The sequence below is a fragment of the Magallana gigas genome, chromosome 6 (assembly GCF_963853765.1).
Source record: "Magallana gigas chromosome 6, xbMagGiga1.1, whole genome shotgun sequence".
Taxonomy (NCBI): Eukaryota; Metazoa; Mollusca; class Bivalvia; order Ostreida; family Ostreidae; genus Magallana; species Magallana gigas.
The window spans coordinates 36,654,902-36,675,764 of record NC_088858.1 but is presented as its reverse complement, the minus strand read 5'-3'; the positions used below and the strand labels follow the sequence as shown (position 1 = coordinate 36,675,764).

Here is a 20,863-nt window from a genome sequence, read left to right as displayed (position 1 = left end):
ATAAAAGTTGTGAAATTTTTTACCTTAAAATTTTCAATGATATTTGCTCAACATATTAGTTATTATATTTCTTATCTAAATTTTGAGGAATAGTTTAAGAGGTCGGGCTCGATAAACACCCGTGTTGTCGTCTGCTACTGTGACATTTGAAAGAGGAGAGCAAAGCTAGATAAGTATGTTTGATATTTTTAAAAAATTGAATGTTACATGTCTAAATGTCTCGGCATATTATGAAAAGAGTAGTACATAAATAATGTGATGTTTAACTTCTGAAAAGAACTATTTTTAAACTGACCGAGAGTTTGGGACATATGACGCCGCGCGCGGTGTTCAAAAACATTTTCATGTTATCATTTGCTATCTTAGATCCAATTGGGTGTTGGCCACTTGGGGGATCAATATTTTTGGTACAGTTCATTTGATGTAATTTTTCTATAACACTTACGTCAGATAAACATAAATTGAAAGCGCATTTTAGCCTCGGAAAAACGTTCTTCTTTGTTTATAAGTAAAATCTATAAGTAAGCTGCAACCTGTTCGTTATCTATTTAAGTATTTTAATTATTTGTCATCTGTGTTTTTATCGAATATTCCACAATCTTTGGTTATTTTCAATGCCCCTTTTTCAGTGAAACTTTTTCCTACCATTTTTTTATAACCATGTAATACAGGTATTTCGTGATTATATAACAGCCTGGTAGGAAAAAGTTTTACTGTAAAAGGGGCGTCAAAAATAATCAAGGATTGTGGAATTTCCATGAAAACATAACCGTTACCGTAGATTAGCAGAAAATATCTACCATGACAAGAAATGATAAACATATAGGCCTGTACTGTAAGTGTGTATATTTTCGCTCTTTGATGATATCCTTATAATTTGTTTGTGTTCTCAATCTCTCCAAGGCGCAGCTTAGTCTATATAATTGAGCATTGGGGATGGATGTACCTAAATTGGTGTTTTTCTAAATTTCCATTTGTTTTGTTTATTTTATTCATGCTATAAATAGTTGGTTCATTTGGTTCAGGGAGGAGGTATGTATAGCGTCGGTGTGTGAGGGGCGTCCTGGCCTTCCACTTTTTCTCGCAACGATTATTTTACTTGAATTTACATATAGAAATTTGAATTATGACAGAGTTCATCCCCACTTCTTTGGTAGATGCATGTTAAAAAACTGTATGAGATTAAAAGAAGTTTTAGGTACCCCCCCCCCCTCCCCCCACTCACGAACGCGGCTTTGGGATTTTGAAGACAGGCAAGTAAGGTTCAAGAGATGTTAGGAAAAGCCCCCCCCCCCCCCCATCCCTAATTTCTGATCCACCTTTCAAAAAACGACGCTACGTGCTATAATTTTTTTTATATATTTTCCAGTAAAGGCTAAATGGGTATGTTTTCTAAAATTATCCATATTTTTTTTAATTAATCGGTAAATGCTTTTTTCTCATTTTTGTATGAGTTAAAAGGTATGCTTTATTTGATTTTGATGTATTCATAGGTACTATAAAAGCAACAATGAAAATACTTCCTTTGCAATTTGGAGATGCTAACATCAGAAATGATCAAACCCAACGGATCAAAGATATATGTCAAGACTCGGGCAATGTTGAGTTTAATCTTCATGAAATGTTCGATGCGTTTAACGAAGAAGGCGACCAAGTCCCGGATATAGAGGGCTGTGATCTGTTTTGTCCAGAATCTCTCTCAGACGAAGCTGACTACAGTGTTCCATTTTCCTCTATTTCTTCCATTAGTTCACAGGATCCCGAGGAAATATTGGGAGGCTTAGTGTATCCCCAAGTCGATATTGTATCATCGCCGGTTTTCAACGAAAACGAAGATTTGAACCGGCGCATCTCGGACGAAGAGCTGAGTCAATCGGAGAGCGACGCGGATGACATACCAATGGAAGAGCACGCTGAACTTCGGAGAGGTAGTGAGGGCCAGAGTGTTGCCAGAAGAAATCCAGCATATTTTGATGGTATGTTCACACGGAACAGTGCACAGAACCGCGACAGACGCGTTCCAGATTTAAATGGGTCGTTGTATGATTCCGACGAGGAAAGGATCCTGTACAGTCCATGCTCCGACTCTGACCATGTTGTACCCGAGTTTTACATGGAAGAGTAGGCTATGTTATTGGCAGGACCGTGGTGTTGTTACTACTGTTGTTTTAACTTGTTGATATGAGATCTTCTTTATTTATTATTTATAACTATTTATCATATACATGTATTTATGTAAAATGCATTTGAATGCAAACTTGTCTGGACATTAATGACTATGTTGATCATTTTTTTAAAAGTCTGTTATGTTCTTGTTAACCGTTGTTGCATTATATGTGTAAACGTCAATCATGGAATAGAGTTGAAATATGTATTTGAATCGTATATTATTTTTTTCGATCAGGTAAGAAGTATATCAAAGTATCCATTTCACCTTTGGAGTTAGGTTGAGCGTGTTAACGAATTGTAGACACATCGCTACATTGATTCAACCATAGAAGAAAAGCAGATTCCTTAATACATGTGTGTAACAAAAAATTAAATACACATGTACAAAAAAAAAACAAAGCAACTAAGGCATTTATTCTTTTACTTTAAAGAGAAGCATACACATTATAACTTCTTGAAATATCGGAAATGGTAGGGAGTTCTCGTCGATCCCAAGCATTTCTGTAATTATTTTTGCTTTAATGAGACGCAGAGCTAAAAGAGAATGTTAAGATTTTAAAGACAAAATATTGAGGAAAAAAATAAAGTACGGGTTTGTATATGAATATTGCAGAATGACATCCGAGGTCGAAAAATATTGTTTTGAATATAAAAGCCGAGGCGTTATTAAACCAATATAAATGTTATATTTCAAACAACATCGAGGAGGTTTATTTCTATTCTGCTAACAGCTCAGATATTTTACTGAATGATGCCAGCTTTAAAGATTTTTTTCTGTTGGAGAAACGATCAGTGGAAAATCTGAACTGCTAGTTGAATAGACTTCGAAATATAGTTCTTTTGTCGTGAATGTTGCAGGATAATCTCTCGAACTGTTGTTTGAATATTTAAAATTTCGGCTAACGCCTCAGCTTTTATACTCAAAACAACATTTTTCGACCTCGGTGATTATTCTGCAACGTTCATTAAAACTCTCACTTTACTTCTTGATTATATTTCCTCTTCCTCCGAGCCTTTTTTCTTTGTTTATTTAACTACATGTTCGTGAATTCAATAAGTTTAGATTTTCAAAGTTCCTTCTTTTAACCTATGCATTCTAAATTCTAAATAATGGTAAGGATAAGCGAACAATTTATCATGTATTCACATGGGTTGTGCAGTTCATAACCCTGGTTACGACTGGGCTCACTGATATTAATCCATATTTAAATTTTCCATGACTTTGATAATATTTCGAATCAAATTTGAAGCAAATACATGTACATGTATATACATGTACATGTAGTTAAATTCATGCAATTTATCAATGGCGCAAAAGACTTACAATTGGGACAATAGCATGGTTAGCATTATTATAGGAAACGACAATAACGTAAAAAAGTAAATAATTCAATGTTTAATCGTACATATGCTGAAAATTATTTAAGGAATAAGGAATCACTCTTTGAGTATTAAGAGGAGATAATTTTGGTCGAGGTGTGATCGAATCCATAATCGATTTGTAGTGTATTCACAGACATGCAAGTAACCCATATATAAGAAATCGTTCTTTGAGTATTATGTGGTGACCATTATATACGGCCGGGGTGTGTCAAATTTAACATAAAGCACTTCGGACTCTAATGGATTTGATTGAGGTTTGTTCGCCTCATAATACCATAATGTCCACTTCATGTTACTAGAGAATGATTCCTGGTGTGATTTCTAAAGTAACATCTCTGGTAGTCAGATGTTTCAGATATACACTACGTACGAATCGGAAACCCATGGCTAGCGAAGATGCTAAAGTAAATGAAAATCAATTTATTAATTATTTTGTGTTTACATATGGTGAGTAAAAACGTGTGCGAAAATCTCTGCAAAAAAAATTAATTGTGAAATTCTCAATCAACGTTTTCGTAATGAATAATAAGTTCTTGCTTATGACTAATGCAAGAACGCCCTATACTGTGATTATTTTAGCTCGTCGTTAGTGTTATATTTACAAAAAGTGTTTCAATATACATTGTACCGTTGATGCCTGTAGAGATCCCCCAACCAAATTTAATTATGAGTTTGAGAAGTATATGTCGAAAAACCCGTCACCATTAGTTAAATTACTTCCCCTTATTAGAAGATGGTTTTATTTATTCAAAATTTTGATCGATTTGCTCACAGGGGCCAAGCCCGTTTTGCTGCAAATCGGAGCATCCGCTCGCGAGATGAAATATTGCGCGGGGATATGCATTTTTTTACGAACATGCATGTAGTTGAAGAGACCAAATATCCATTTTGAATGAAAATATTTTTTTCCTATCCCCATGAACGCTCTGTGGTGTATCCATGGAAGGGGGGGGGGGTACATTTACATGGTTGTGCAATTCCTCCATTTACCAGCGAAAACACACCAGAAATGTTTTAAACTTTAGTAATATAGTTTTATTCTCTTTATTCGATGACATACATTACGCATTCAAACGGTAAGTGTATAGACAAATTTAAGTTTCATAATGAATATGAAACGTAGCCAAAGATCTAGCAATTTACAGTCTGCTCTATGGAAAAATTTGGGTTTACATAATAGTTATACGTATAATTTCCATCCCTCATTAAAAAAAAAGAGTAACGTATCTACAGCGATTAAAATGAAATGAATTACTGGTTAATAATGTTGACGATATTCATCTTTTAGTAATTCGGGAAATATAGCCTGAAATTCGACTCGGACCGCTGCTTGTTTTTATCCTTCTCGCATCAATTTTTCACTTTGGACATCCTTCCAACTCCCCATTTCTTCAAAACGTTTGTATCCTTTAGAAAGCCTAAATCTAAAACAAAACATCCAGTTGATTTGAAATGTTTACTTTGATGAACCGGATATGTCTATTGTCAAATAAATCATTACAAAATTTCTACATAATTTTAATGATATTTTAATATTAAATATTTTTAACAGAATTCCTTGAATATGAATAGGGTTTGTCATTTAACTATGCTTACGAAGAGTACGAACTTTAATTATCATACATGCGAGGGTTTTTTTTTTTTTTTGCTCACAAGGCTGAAGTGGACACACATAATACATACACACACACGCACTGCAGCGATGCAATATCTTCTTCGCAACAAGTTGCGCGAGGGGATAATAAATGACTAAAATCAAACAATTTCAACAAAAAATTGAAATGTTTTATTTATACATAGAAAGAAGTAAAATATTGCATTATTTATTGAGAATTTTGGTTAGTAATTTTCTCACTGACATCCCAAAGCTTTTTCCAAACAGCAGTATCAGCAGAAATATCGGGCCATTTTTCCTCCTGACCAGTTTTACCATAATATTTTCCAGTGTCCTTTCCTAGATTAGCAGTCGCAAGATGAACAATACCTTGCGAGCCTTCTATAGCAGAAGGAAGTAAAAGAAACTTAATGGGATTCACTATAAAGTTCAAGGCCTGCGGAACAGAGTGTCTTGATAGTTCTGTATTCACCATGCCAGGGTGTATTGTATGCACAGCTACTTCTGTATTCTTCAGCCTCTCCGCAAGCTCTCGTGCAAAATACACATTTGCAAGCTTGCTATCTGCATATGGCTTTTTCTGCTGGTTCTGGAAATTTTCTAAATCAACTGTTCCATATTTATGCAGAGCAGAAGAGACAAAAATGATCCTACTTGGTGATGATTTTTTCAGCAATTCGAGGAGAAGGTTTGTGAGCAAGAAGGGTCCAAAATGGTTGACACTCATGTTAATTTCTATCTTATCTTCCGTTTGAACATAGGGATGATTCATAACAGCTGCATTATTAATCAAAATATCTAACTGCGGCTCATTTTCAATTATGTCACTGCAAAATTCCCTGACCGATTTCAATGATTCTAGATCAAGATGTTTGTAGACTAAATCGCCATTCTTTGTGAATCTCTTAATGTCTGATATAGCCGCTTTGCCTTTTTCTTCACTCCTGCAAGCTAAAATGACACGAGCTTGTCTTTTTGCCAACTCCAAAGCCGTGGCTCTTCCTATACCACAGTTTGCCCCGGTTATAATTGCAGTTTTGCCCTTCAATTCTCCGCCACAAAGAGCCATTCCGCGCTTGTAAACCTGGTAAACCTTTGACAATTTTCTCATAGCCATTATTGAAAGAGCGACAACACAACCTGCTGTGACGTATTTCCATACACTCATTGTCTTTTTACACCAAAAAGTTTTATAACCAGTCCGTTATGTTATTGTTTTGTAGTCTACTTTCATTTTGATTTTTTGTTTGTTAACTCTTACACATAGTTGTTGATAACAAAAAATGAAAAGAAAAAAGAATATTCTGCAATGAAATGTCATAAAAATACGAACATAAACTTATCTTAATTTTGAATGAGAATAAACGTGGTCTTAGAAAAACCATTGTCAACTATGTACGACCATTCATAAATGTGACCCTTCTTTCATTTTCACTTTGTTTTATTTTTTACAACAACATGTCCAAAGTTCACTCGTGGCCGTTTCGGTTTCTACGTTCAAGAAACATTCTTCAAAGAAAAGTCGGTGGTACGTTAAAATTTATGTTGTGTGTTTTGTATAGAATTATAGAAACATCTTCAACATAGGTGTTTGCATGTTTCATACTACAGCAACCAGTAGCTGCTTATCTGTAGCTCCTGGTCTGAAAAAAAAATGAGCATAAACGTCCTAGATGCTACAGTTCTCTATAAATATGTTTTAAAAAGATGCATTTTACGTCACATAAAACTTGTGCAAGTTTTCAACCAGCAGGAAAGCATGCAACTGAGTTCACGTACTGTAGACCATGTACCTGTAATTTACCTGTTTGGTGTACCTTTGATGTTTGCAAATGTAAAACTAGGTCACATGTAGGTGTATTCACTTTTGAGAAGTGGACTATGCCTGTCCACTTCTCAAAAGAGAATAATGTAGGTGATGAATGTCACTGTTATATGTACATGGTTTTCACAATGTCTTTACAAAGTGTAATACAATCAAAACAAAGTCTGTAGAATTCAGCCTCTTCATACCATATTGAATGATTGTGTAATTATAGAAGAGGTTGGGAATGACCACAACAAGGCTCAAACCCAAGATCCTTTCGTTTTAAAACCAACGCTCTACCGACTGAGCCAAAGGGTTAACCCACAAGCTAGTGCTAGTAGAAGTGTCACAGTACTGAACCAATGTACACATCTGTCACAGTTGCATGATCACCTAGCTAAATCAAAGCTTGAATCTATGCCAATATTCACCCAAAAGTATTGGGGAGGTACGAAATGGTCGAATTCCTTTAGCCAACTGACAAGATATCATTCCATTAGTGCATGTCCCATAAATTGACAAAGATTCTTTTAATATGAAAAGTTTCTTTCCCATAAAGAGTTAATGACTTTCAATCTCACTTATATGGCATATACGGTATTATGATGATCTAGAGCTGTTAATTTTTACCTCCATGTATATCTTTTACTCCATTTAATATGTACACTTTATATATAATTATATATGTACTCAGTTGGCTCTCAGGTTCTTGTTAATTCAAAATCATGAATTTGATTTATTACAAGGTCATATACAATTACTTATGAGTGAAGCCAGAAAAATGTCGGATACAGCTGAGCAATACAAGTTTGAGACCTTAAATGTGACACGACCAAGAGAGTTTGTTGTACAAGTGGAGATGAACAGACCGAAGAAGCTGAATGCTATGAATCGAGCATTCTGGAGGTAAAATCAGCCTTTATAATTATATATAATTAAAGTACGCATACATGATTGAAAATCACTGTAGAGTTTACAAAATACACCAATTTTTCCTGTGAATCTGCTTCTACTGAGAGAGAGAGAGAGAGAGAGAGAGTCTGGTCATACAACTTTAAAACCATCATTGAAATATTTTTTTTAATGGAAGGCTGTGGGAGGTTCATCAATTTCTAGAACCATTTTAACATTTGGACTTTCAGTAGGATGTAACCATCTATTTCTTGCGTCAAAACAAGTTAAATAAGCAAAATAAACACGATTGCGTAGTCTTATCTCAAAAGCCAGACAAATCGTGTTAATTTCAAAGAGCCATGGCTGAATGGCCAGCAATGAAATAGACAGGCCTACGTCACAATGCTGTTTAACACAATTACCCAAAGTCCAAGCTCTTGTTAAACTGGTTCTAATACTAATCAAAAGAAAAAAGTAATTATCTGTTTAGTCTTGATTGAAAACTTTTAAATTAACCGTAAACCAACTTTTATTTGCATCAACTTCATTTTGCAATTTACTGGGGAATAATTAGTTTGCAACAACTAATTTTCGCAACTAAGTCCTTCCAGACCCTTGTTGTTTTAACAACTATACAAAAAGGACTTGTTCATTGTGAGAGCTGATATTTGTAACGACGAGGCTCTCGCAAACCTCACAAATATATTCTCGCTCCCAAATTAAAGTTAGTTTATGGTATTTCAAATGATTGATTGCATGTGCTTTTACAGTATGTATTAAGTTAGAGTTCATTTCAGAGAGTGCAGAGAATGTTTCCAGAAATTGTCCACAGATAAGGACTGCAGAGTAGTGGTCCTGTCGGCAGCTGGAAAAGTATTTACTGCAGGTACAAGACACTGTCATGGATGTATGGGTTCTGCAAAATAAAGGTTTCATTTGTCGTCAAGTGATAACTGCTTATATCAAAGTGATACACAACAACAAATTTTCATGCTTATTGTGGTTCTCAAAACAAATTTTTGCAAACAAAAATTAAGTGCTCTGAACTTTCTTTTAAAAATTTCTACTACAAAATTAAAGTTGATTTACTTTATTTTTATTTATCAGAATTTGAAAAAAGTGAAGCTTAGTATATTTACACAGTACATGTACATATATTAACATTATATCAGAGACTGTTTTTTGTGATTTGAATGATATACCTATATGAAAGTTCAACTTATAATATACTTATATGAAAGTTCAACATGTCAGATGTCAGCTAGTGTTTTTTTTAACCAACGGAAAAATCCGGTTATTAAAATGGTGAAAATGGCGGGCAGGCGGGCGGCTGCCAAAAGGGTACCCTCATTGTACAGATAACTTCTCCTACAGTTTTCAAGATAGGAAGTTGTTCTTTTGCAGATTAATTGTACATATATCAGAGTTGTGCATATTACTAGGATTTTGATTTCTGATAATTTATGAAAAAAATACCAGCTTTTGAACTTAGTCATTTTTTGGCAAAATATTGCATATAGGATACCCTCATTGTACAGAAAACTCCTCCCACAGTTTTCAAAATAGGAAGTTGTTCTTTTGCAGATCGATTTTACATATATCAGAGGTGTGCATATTGCTAGGATTTTGATTTCTGATAATTATAAAAAAAATACCAGCTTTGGAACTTAGTCATTTTTTGGCAAAATATTGCATATTTTTGCTTTTTTTTTTTAATATACTCCATTTCACTGATTATGGTAGGTAGCGTTTATCAATCCAGGGTTGACATGGATTATGGATACAGTTCACATAAAAGTAAACCTGGTTTGCTGTCACATTGACAGCTTTTCACTTGTCTTTATTTTATTTTGGTTACAGGTTTGGACTTGACTGATATGTCTGAAATTGCCATCATATCTAATCCGGAGCTAGATGCCAGTAGAAAGGCTTTCATGGTCCGCAATACAATCAGAGACTACCAAGAGACGTTTACAGTGATTGAAAAAGCAAGTACCGGTAGCATATTTCTATAATATATATGCATTGCTGTTTTAACAAACTTCTTCTAAACACATTCCACTACTCTAAATAATGTTTTATCTTTAAGCTTTCCACACTCTGTAATGATAATAATTTGTAAAAAGGATCATGGAGAGATCATTTGAATGTTAATCTTTTTAATTTTTGTTTGAATTTAATTAAACCAGACAATTTTTCTTAATATTTATTCATGCTAACTATGCTATAATAGACCCATGTATAATGGAACCTGAATTTGGCTTTTGTCATCTAGCAATTGAATTTGAGTTTGATTAATATGGTGGATACCATTATTCATTGAGGATGAAAGCTATACATTCCATTTTTCATAAGGGCTGTAAATTTTTGGGTGAGAGGCATCTACTAAATCTACAAAAATTAATGGAATGTAAAAATCTTAAACAAATGCTATTTTTTGGCAGTGTTCCAAACCAGTGATAGCAGCCATACACAGTGCCTGTGTAGGGGGAGGAATTGATATGACTTCAGCCTGTGATATAAGATACTGTACGGGGGATGCCTGGTTCCAGATCAAGGTAATGACATCAAATCTGTATTGATAGTACAATACTGAGAAGGAAAAAAAAAAACCTCATTCATTTATGAAGACTTTTTATTATTAATGTTACATAGGTTATTGAATTTTTTGCATAGAAAATAAAGTTCAATGTACAGTTTTCCTTTTCGAAAAGATAATACATGTATCTAGTTTGTACTTATCCTCGGAAATTGCTTTAAAAATTTGATCTTACCACACAGTTTGGATAGTACATGTACCAGTAGTTTGCTTCTGTATATAATTGAATATAATCAATTGCTGGACACACAACCACTTAGGAACCCAAACAGTGAAATCAGTCAGCTGCTGATAAATGATAGGTAGACACACCCACTTTATTTTTTGATATACCGGTACATGTATATGTATGCAGATCAGGTAAGAGATTGTATGATCTTTGTTTTAAAAAATTACAAGCCTGTTTCTATTGAGACGTTTTGTGTGTTTACTAATACTCAATGTAGTTTTAATACTTGTATTGGACAGATGAATTTTTGTCCCCCGCCGCAACGCGGTGCGGGGACATAGAAATGCCAGGCGTCCGTCCGTGGGTCCGTGCGTCCGTGTGTCCGTCCGTCACACTTTTTTGTAAGCGCTCTCATGCCTACAAAATTTGACGGATTTTCATTAAATTTATACCAAATGTTTATACCACTAATACCTTGGTCAAGTTCGAAAATTAGCATTGGTCGATACTTTTTGTTGGAGTTATGGGACTTTGACCACAATAATGACTCCGTTTTATCCAAAAATTGACCTTGTAAGCGCTCTCATGCCTACAAAATTTGACGGATTTTCATTAAATTTATACCAAATGTTTATACCACTAATACCTTGGTCAAGTTCGAAAATTAGCATTGGTCGATACTTTTTGTTGGAGTTATGGGACTTTGACCACAATAATGACTCCGTTTTATCCAAAAATTGACCTTGTAAGCGCTCTCATGCCTACAAATTTTGACGGATTTTCATTAAATTTATACCAAATGTTTATACCACTAATCTCTGGTCAAGTTCGAAAATCAGCCTTGGTTGATAGACTCGATACTAGTATACTGCTTGACCGGCGGGGGACCCTGGAATTCTATTCTTGTTTAAATTAATTTTATGTCTATTACAGGAAGTGGATGTAGGATTAGCAGCTGATGTGGGAACTCTACAGAGATTTCCAAAAATTGTGGGAAATGACAGTTTAGTCAGGGAACTGTGTTTTACTGCAAGAAAATTCTACAGTGATGAAGCTAAACAAATGGGATTTGTCAGGTAAAGCATGTAGGGAAGGAACTATATATTTATAAACATGCATAAATCATTGTTACAACCATGTTGATATATAGGACAGACATGCATGTATCTCTAAATCATTGTTACAACCATCTTGAATTTTTTATCCAAAATAAAATGTTTGTAAATTTTTGTGACCACGCCTGGATGTGTGGTACATATTTGATGAATTGTTTTAATGATAAAGCATTTGACACACGGAAAAAAAGAAAAAGTACGTGATTTTAGTCATCTTAAAAAATTCATTTGAGATTTAGTAAAACTTCTTTGAAACTTGTTAATGTACATGAATATGATGATTGGTTTTGAAACAATTAACTCATAAATAAGCACCCACCATTTTATTTCCCGATCTTTGATCCCAGTGCAATAGCATTTAAACCCATTTTTTATTAATTTCTTTACACATTGGACAGCTCAAAATCATAGCCAAGGTTTAGTGTTCCTTGCATATAGTTTTAGATTTTGAGTGTTTTATGTGTATTTTCACAGTGTTTGTACATGTAATTCATTGACCTGAATGTAAGATGTTATTTTTCCCCTAATTTATCATAAAAGCATAAAATTTGGTAATTTCATCGCAATTGAGTAACAATGGCAATGTAAGATGTATGCCCACACAGCAAAGGGAAACAATTTGAACTATTCAGAATATGTGGGTAATACTTAGGGCGAGGAAAGAGAAACATGCCAGACAAAGCCTTTTACAAGTTGTTTTTAGCATTAAGGTCAAGATCTAGTAAATGAAAGGTGCCGACAGGTTTATAAGATTTAAGATATAAATTCTTTCAATGATGCTTCATAACAAAATCTTTGTTTGATAGGGTGTACCGGGGCTAAAATATTTAATTGGTAAACACAATGAAAAATCATGTTTTAAACTGTCATTTTCAATGAAATATGAAGGAAATAAGGAACAAATGTCAAGAGTTTTGTCCATTTTTGACTAATCAGATACCGGGTATATCTAGAATGCCTACAGTCTCTCCAAAAATGGAATTAAATAAGCTCTTGACCTCCTCTTTAAAATGATGTCAAATTAAATACAGGTATCGGGGCTACTTTTCCAATGATTTAATATAGAATTTCAAGAAATTGTTTTAAGTACGAGAAAAAGATTCTTTAAATCAATTATGACATCATAATGGTTCTAGCACAAAAAACAGACTCTGGAATCATTTACTATATCTTGACCTTAAGTGGAATGAAATCTGTATGAATTATGGTTCTGTCGTTTCCTATTTTAGAATCATGAATTTTGTTATGTGCCACCTGCTTGTAATTTTAACAGTGACATTACTCATAGATCATCCCTCATATTTTGTACATGAATATACCCATTACTTGAAAACACCTTTTTACATTTGTTTGTCAGCCGAATATTTCAAGACAAAGAGGCCATGATGGGAGGAGCATTAGATGTAGCATCTTTGATTGCATCAAAATCACCAGTGGCTGTACAGGGTTCCAAAATAAGCCTGGTGTACTCTCGAGACCATGCTGTGCAGGAAGGATTGGATCATGTGGTAAGAGTCTTTTGCAAGATATTTCAAGTTTTGGTAACTTGATCAGGAGAGAGAGAGAGAGAGAGAGAGAGAGAGAGAGAGAGAGAGAGAGAGAGAGAGAGATCCTGGATCATGTTTAATTGAGAATTGTATTTTTAGGGATTATGGAACCAGTCAATGCTTCAAAGTGAAGATGTTATGAAATCTGTTATGGCTTCCATGGAGAAGAAACAACCAACATTCTCAAAGCTTTGAATTAATTAATACAGTTGTGATGACAACTTCATGAAGTTTGATTTCACTGATTGAAGGTTATCTAATATTTCATATACATGAATATATTGTTGAGTTCTTTTGTATAATACTTCTTTTTATTATAAGATAATTCTTGTACTTTAATTAACAATATGATGTGAAAAATGATTTGTTGACTTGACTTGAACATATTTTATTGTGTAAATTACACAAAAGGATTGGAAACAAGTTCTTACAACTTACATCTTCCTCTCCTAATGATAATATATACAATATATACAATTGTCATAGTAATATTACTGGTACATGTTACTTATACATGTAACTATTGACTTAATAATAATTAAACTCATAAACATGCATTTACAAAGTAATTGCAAATATATAGTAGATAATTACCGGTAATGTTAATATACAGTATAAAAAGCAATAGCAAAAAGGAATTTAATTAATAAATCTACCAGACCCTTAAATGAACTTTTGAACTGCTGAAAAAATAAAGCAGTTTTTATTGTAAGACAAATTAAATGTGAGTAAATTAAAATTGTTTCTTCAAGCCTATTAAAAAGTAATTCAAAAAGATTGTTTCTTGCATTTACATAATTCTTTCATACAAAGAAAAAGTAATTAATATCCTCCTTTTGACCACAAATACAAATGGGTGATTCAGTAATGTTTCTTCTATACAGATCATAATTCAAAATACAGTTGTGTCTCAACTTGGTATGTAAAATATTAATAGTGCGTTTACCAAATGAAAAATATTTTGGATGTTGAGGAATACTTTCAGTAATGTTTTTCTTGAATATTTTGAGAGACGTTGCTTCCCTTATTTCTAATTTGATAGAATTCCATTTCCAAATGGTGACAGGTACAAAAGATTTATTGTAAAGTTCTAATCTGCTGATTGGAACACTATGATTTTCGCTATTTCTTGTGTGATATATTGAGACATTTTTTTGTTACAGGAGGAATAATGTTGCTTAAGTACTTGATTTGTATGAATTTTAAACATGGTTATTAATGTAGCCTTATTACGTCGACTGACAAGAGGGTCCCAGCCAGTTTCTGTGTAGCAAGATTCTGTAGATGCTAAACCGGTAACAATCCTTGCAGCACTTAATTGAACGTTTTCTAATCTCTCCATGTCATACATATTACAACCGTCCCATACTACAGAAGCATAATAAAAAACTGGTCTAATAAACGTGATATACATTTTTGATAAATTAGTTCTACCAAGAGTAAACTTCAGTTTTTTCAAAAGTCCTAATTTTTTTTGTATGCACTGTTTACTATATTATTAATATATGTCTGTGGGTTGAAACACAGTCCAGTTGACACCCTTGAAAAAATAACTTAGGAAATTTTTCTACATGTTTCTTTTTAAAAAAAAAACTAGCTTTTGTTTTAGACGGATTAAATTTCAATAACCATTGAGACCAGTCGCTTAGAATTTTCAGATCATGGTTCAATACTATTTCAATGTTTTATTATATAAATCGCAATGCTGTAATGAATTATCATCAGCATAAAGTCTGATGATAACATATTCAGAATGATGACATATTCGTTGCTACAACATTAATGTAAATAAGAAATAATAGTGGTCCTAGTATACTATTGACCCGTGTGGAACACCAGCATTGATACATAACGTTGATGATAACTTGTTTTTGTACATTACCCTTTGTGTTCTATCACTTATTAATAAGTAACTGTTAAACCATTGTAAAAGATGCCCACTTATACCATAAGTTTGAAGTTTAAAAATTAGGGCTTCGTGCCACACCCTGTCAAAAGCTTTCGACAAATCACAAAAAATCATATAACACATTTTTCCCATCTTCTATACTTTTGACAATGCTATGATATGTTTCTAATAGTTGGAATACCGTGGAATGGCCAGGCAAAAAACCTGCTTGGTATTTATAGAATACTAATTTTCGTGAAAGAAATTGTAAATATGCTTAAAAATTAATATCCTTTCCATAATTTTGCTGACACAGCTTAGCAGGGACACCGCGGTCTGTAGTTACTTGCAACAGATTGATCATCTTTCTTAAAGTGCGGTAAAACGAGCTATTTTCCAATAATTTGGAAATGAATTTTCAACAAGTGATTTGTTAAAAAGCATACATAAAGGTTTTGAAATGGGAAATTTTATATATTTCAACATTCTATGACTTATAGTATCAGGGCCAATAGCCTTATTAACAGGCAAGATTGATATAATGTCAAAAACTTCTTGAACCTCTATGTGAATATCTGAAATTTTTTTATTGCACATATAGTATAAATTGGGTAATGTACGATTCGCAGATTCAATATTTGAAATTGATGAAAAATATTTGTTCAAAGTTTCTATTTTATCAATATCTGAGAAAGCTAATGTAGATTGTCCATTTTCAAAGAATTGCAATGGGGGTATTTCAGTTGTTGCTTTAACTTTGAATAAATCTTTCATCAACTTCCAATATATTTTACCATTCCTACTACTGTCATGCAATGCAGATTCGATATTATCGTAATAATTAGTTAAAGCGTATTTTTTCATATTATTTACTTCATTGCGAACGTGTCGAAATTTTGTCCAGTCGGCATCATTATTGGTTCTTAAAGCTTTGTTTCGTATGCGGTCCCTAATCCTCATAGCTTTATGAAGCAGCGAGTCGTACCGCGGTTTATCGCGGGGGGGGGGGGGGGGGTATAGTTTTTTTTCTGCATGGTTCACATTCACGAACATATGACATAAATGTCAAAGTAGACTGTGCAACTGCCACATCAATATTTGGAGCGCTGTTAATTGTAATATCCCAATCGCAGTTGGAAATTAGAGAGTTTAATTTTTCAAAATCTGCATCTTTATATATACCCATGCAAATTTTACGCTCGTAAGTTCAATGTCGATAGAGAAGGAAATATAAACAGCCTTGTGGTCGCTAACGGACGAGTCTATGTTAAGTACGCCGGACTCGTATACCTTTACAGCCGGAGTTGACAAAACTAGGTCAATGAGTGTGCTCGAAGTGTTTGTGACACGGGTGGGTTCATTGATATTGTTTACAAAGTTTCTGTTGGACATAATATCGTAAATTACATGTGTTTGTGGAATACTTAACAAGATCAGATCGCCTATTATAATAATATTGTCTTTGATTTCCCCGACCTTTTCAATGCTCCAAGAAAGACTGGTCTAAAAATTTCCATCGGAATTTGGGGGTCGATACACGCAACATAGAAAATAACTACAGGTATGGCTTCCAATTTCTATCCCTATGCTTGCATTAATACATGTTGTTTCGAACAGGAAGTCAGGACTCATTATTGCTCGTAATAAATCTGATAAATATATCATCCCTCCCCAAAACCTATTCCTGTCTTTGCGAAAAGTGAATTATATAAAACAGGTAGTGTAATGAAAAATCAAAAACAACGAAAATAAATGTACAAGAGACTAGATTTGTTAATTAATATATAAAGAAATATTTGTTTAAGTCAGGGTCATGTACTTCAGGACTACTATCCCAATTTTAATTTTTATATTTCATATTTACATCTACCGAGTATGATTCTCTCTATTTCTTACGGAAACTTATTGTTAATTCATATATAGCTCAATACAAACTGACAGGACTGAAATCTACATGCCCCGTTTATCGATTTGTCGAAACCTACAGCGACCTAAAAAAAATAACGCATTGCACGAAATAAAAATGAAGATGTCAGATTCAAATACCCATAGGAGACAATCTGGCTCTCTCTTTTAGCTAACGTGCTGATGAGCATTAATAGTAATTTAGTAAATTTTACTTACTTTTTACAATCAATTCATTAATTTCTTAATATAAACAATAAAATGCTTTCTTTGATGATTCATGCGGGTTATGAAGGTAGCGATCATGGCAGAAAAAATTACATAACCCGCTACCGCGGGTTATGAATTTTTTCTACAGTGTCGCCTGAGATCATACCCCGCATGAATTACCAACAAAAGCATTATATTGTTTAAATATTAACGTCTACCGAGTATGATTCCTTTTTTTTTTTACAGCCACTTATTGTAATTCATAACCAGGACTGAAATCTACACGACCCGTTTATCGATTAGTCGAAATGTCCTGTTTAAAACTTTGAATTTACTGGGTGGGTTTAAAATAGAAAATTTACAACATGTTGTTTGATTTATTTTGTTCAAATCAGAGAAGACAATATAATACTTCATTGTCAGTCCACTGGAGGTGTTATTGATTGTCTTTGTTGATCACAAACATGTGTGGAACACCTTGTACATGTTAATCCGGTGACATATTAGTCATTGTCTCATTTCGTTCATCCGTTATGATAGTACACAGGCACGTAGCCTCAGGGAGGGGGAGGCACTTTTTCAGTTCAGTTCAGTTCATTTATTCTCTCAAAACCATTTCAAACATATGGTACATGAGGACAAAAATAACATTAAAATATAGATATAAATTGGTCAGAGGTAAACATATATAAATATAAGGGTTATAAAGTTACGAAAAGTTATACAAAATGAACCTCATGGAGGACAGACTACCTCGTATATCTTTGTTATAAACATACACAATTTTCTCAACAATTTCATGTTACATGTTGACATAAACTACACAAATTTTAGCACATTTGGTCAAGCCGAAAATTTTTTGTCTGATGAACTGAACTGAACTGAAAAAATGCCCCCCCCCTCCCTGAGGCTACGTGCCTGTGCAAAGGCGTCGGAACCGGGGGGGGGGGGGGGGCTACCCCCCACTTTTTTTTGCTATGTTAGACCTAACTATTAGGCACATAGCAGAATAGAATAGAGGGTTCAGCCCCCCCCCCCACTTTTTTTCCGTAATGTACGTTTGAAAGATTGAGAAAATGGAGTCAAAGACATACAGGCCCCCCCCCCCCCCGGTTTAGGAATTTCGTTGTTTTTGAAAAAAGAGAATTTAGTAAGTAAGATTTTTTTTCATTGGAACTATAGGTACCCCCCCCCCCCCCCCCAACCCCAACGGATTAGGATTTTCATGATTTTGGGGAAAAATGTTATGGCCGGAAAGATTTTTTGTTTTGTAAGTATAGGTTTACTCCCCCCCCCCCCCTCCCCCTTCCCCACGGATTAGGATTTTCAGGATTTTGGGAATTAGGTTTTTTTCTCTCAATAATTCTGAGGAACATTCTAGCCCCCCACTTTCAATTTGCTTCCGACGCCAGTGCTGTGTAGTATCATAACGGATGAACGAAATGAGACAATGACTAATATGTCACCGGATGAACATGTACAAGGTGTTCCACACATGTTTGTGATCAACAAAAGACAATAACACCTTCAAATTTTTGTTTTCCGCGATCGAATTCAATGTACCGCGATTTGCTGCAAAATAGAAAATTCGCGATCTTTTCCGACCGCGATTTTAACCTGTTATACAGTAGTTGTTTCTGCAAGACTCTTATTTCAAATAAATTTTTTCGGTAGATCGAAAAAAATAAAAACATATTTTTAAAGAAGTTAATAAAATTTAATGTAATAAAGTAGTAATATATACTTCCACTCAAACTGACACCCACCCCATAGCTCAATAGATTGAAAACATTTCCCAGCTCGTAAAATCGATTTTCGTATCGTCGGCTCCGAGTCGTCCGATACCAGTGTCACGTGGGTTTTTTTCAGTCGACGATTCGAGGAAATATGTCCGCCCGATCATCGGCTTAAATGTGACTAAGGCATAGATATTAATGTGGATAAACTTAAATTTAATCAAAATACTTTCACCGCGCGGTTGAGAATCTTTTAAGTTTAAGAATATTTGCATTTTAAAGGTAAACATTTTAAAACCCCCAGCGGGATTCGAAATGATGACTTACACAGAGACGTAAATAGCTTTGTTACATGTATTTGTGTCTCTGCTTACAGATTGGTGGTAAACGCTCTAACGCTGCGCTGTAAGATAACATAAGCTTAAGAAAGCATTTATACTCATGTACCTCATGTACCATTGTATGATAATGGTTTGAGAGAATAAATTGAATTGAAAATTGAGGGAAATGATTGCCAGTTTTAAAATCACTGTATGATAATGTGAAGTCACGTGTCAAATATGGTGGTGTTTTAAGAGATTTCTTTAGTAATGACATGGGTCTTATGCAAGGTGGAGTCTTATCATCTCCACCTTTTGCTTTCTGTGTTAAGGTGGCTCTATACACCCACAGTTTATTCCAATTTTCAATAGAAGACCACAAAACATATACTTATCAAATATTAAAATGATGATAGGGACACTATAGGAATTTTTAAAGAATTTTTTAATGTTTTTTCGTGATTTTGTAAAATGTTTTTTAAAAAGACAGCTATTAACAAATTGAGAGAATTTTTTTGGTCATATGATGGATATTTCTTTCGGACACATGAAAAAAATATAACACTTTTTTACATTCAAAAATGTTATTATTGCAATTTTTTTTAGTATTTCCTAAAAACATAATTTTTCATATTTTCTTACTCTGTTGACAAATTATCTGAAAAAGTTGCTTGATGTTTTAAGAAAATGTATTTTAATAAATGTGACATAAAAAAATTGAATGAAAATCATTGCAAATAAACACAAAAAATATTTTAAATTTTATTAGGTATGAAAGTTCCTCAGGTAAGGGTATCGTTCCTAAGTCCCAAGGTCCAAACACCTTGGGGACTTTTCATTTCTGAGTTGAAGAAAATTGCCTAAATATAACGTTGGAATGATAAATACATACATATTTTCATTATAGTCCTCGCCCTGTATAAGTGAATATATTCGCCTTAATGCAAAACTAAGTCAAATAAATAAAGGGGAAAATTGACTAGGCTAATAGGATTTATGTATCCCATCCTTAGAGAAATTCAAAGCAACCCTCTCATCCCCTTAAGGTGTTGATATTAATGTGCATTAAAGTATATTATAATTGAAATATTTTCACCAGCTTAGAATTTTCTTTCACAATATTCAACCAAAAAATACGGTTTAGAAAATTTTGGAAAGTTAAAAAATTTATTGTTCTCAACAGGATTCGAACTCATGACCTGCAGGTTTGTAGTGAATCCACTAACCCACTGCGCTATGGTGTAACATATCGATAATGGTAAAGAAACTATTTTAAAAAAATGTACTTTATTTTTTTGTTTATTTCGATAAATAATACCACACAACGTGAAGGTGTCACATATCACATTACTTGTAAGTAATGAATTTTCCAATTATCAAATTAAATCTCTTCATTTAACAATTTTTTTAAAAGAGCGGTCCCATACAATTCGCCTCAGTTTAAATCAGCCAGTACCGGAATTGCATGCTTCCAAATTTACTGTTATGCCATTAAAATGAAAACAT

General features: G+C 33.8%; 3 protein-coding genes across 4 annotated transcripts; 2 read left to right on the top strand and 1 right to left on the bottom strand.

Moving 5' to 3' along the window:
* Positions 1–41: 41 nt before the first annotated feature.
* Positions 42–2,374, top strand: LOC105321078 (uncharacterized). 2 transcript variants are annotated; one of them, XM_011419267.4, is made up of 2 exons: positions 42–173; positions 1,494–2,374. In XM_011419267.4, exon 2 carries the CDS (start codon positions 1,511–1,513, stop codon positions 2,123–2,125), a length of 615 nt encoding a protein of 204 aa, XP_011417569.3. In that variant the 5' UTR covers positions 42–173; positions 1,494–1,510; the 3' UTR covers positions 2,126–2,374. The 2 variants fall into 2 exon arrangements, with proteins under 2 accessions (XP_011417569.3, XP_065942886.1); XM_066086814.1 differs by lacking the exon at positions 42–173 and adding an exon at positions 787–835.
* Positions 2,375–5,323: 2,949 nt separating this feature from the next.
* On the bottom strand, positions 5,324–6,425 carry LOC105321079 (retinol dehydrogenase 14). The gene has a single exon (XM_011419268.4). The coding sequence runs from the start codon at positions 6,333–6,335 to the stop codon at positions 5,376–5,378; it is 960 nt and encodes a 319-aa protein (XP_011417570.3). The 5' UTR covers positions 6,336–6,425; the 3' UTR covers positions 5,324–5,375.
* Positions 6,426–6,556: 131 nt separating this feature from the next.
* On the top strand, positions 6,557–13,661 carry LOC105321082 (delta(3,5)-Delta(2,4)-dienoyl-CoA isomerase, mitochondrial). Its single transcript, XM_034469175.2, has 8 exons — positions 6,557–6,695; positions 7,721–7,880; positions 8,666–8,754; positions 9,729–9,856; positions 10,313–10,426; positions 11,570–11,712; positions 13,109–13,259; positions 13,398–13,661. The coding sequence occupies exons 1-8, from the start codon at positions 6,626–6,628 to the stop codon at positions 13,491–13,493; spliced, it is 951 nt and encodes a 316-aa protein (XP_034325066.2). The 5' UTR covers positions 6,557–6,625; the 3' UTR covers positions 13,494–13,661.
* Positions 13,662–20,863: the final 7,202 nt, after the last annotated feature.

What these genes read in the sequence shown, in the direction of transcription:
- LOC105321078 (XM_066086814.1), top strand. Translation starts at nt 802, where the DNA reads ATGACAAGAAATGATAAACATATAGGCCTGTACT. An exon ending in TAAACATATAGGCCTGTACT is followed by an intron (nt 836 to 1,493) that starts GTAAGTGTGTAT and finishes ATGTATTCATAG; the next exon opens with GTACTATAAAAGCAACAATG.
- LOC105321079 (XM_011419268.4), bottom strand. Translation starts at nt 6,335, where the DNA reads ATGAGTGTATGGAAATACGTCACAGCAGGTTGTGTTGTCGCTCTTTCA.
- LOC105321082 (XM_034469175.2), top strand. Translation starts at nt 6,626, where the DNA reads ATGTCCAAAGTTCACTCGTGGCCGTTTCGGTTTCTACGTTCAAGAAAC. An exon ending in ATGAATCGAGCATTCTGGAG is followed by an intron (nt 7,881 to 8,665) that starts GTAAAATCAGCC and finishes AGTTCATTTCAG; the next exon opens with AGAGTGCAGAGAATGTTTCC. An exon ending in CGTTTACAGTGATTGAAAAA is followed by an intron (nt 9,857 to 10,312) that starts GCAAGTACCGGT and finishes ATTTTTTGGCAG; the next exon opens with TGTTCCAAACCAGTGATAGC.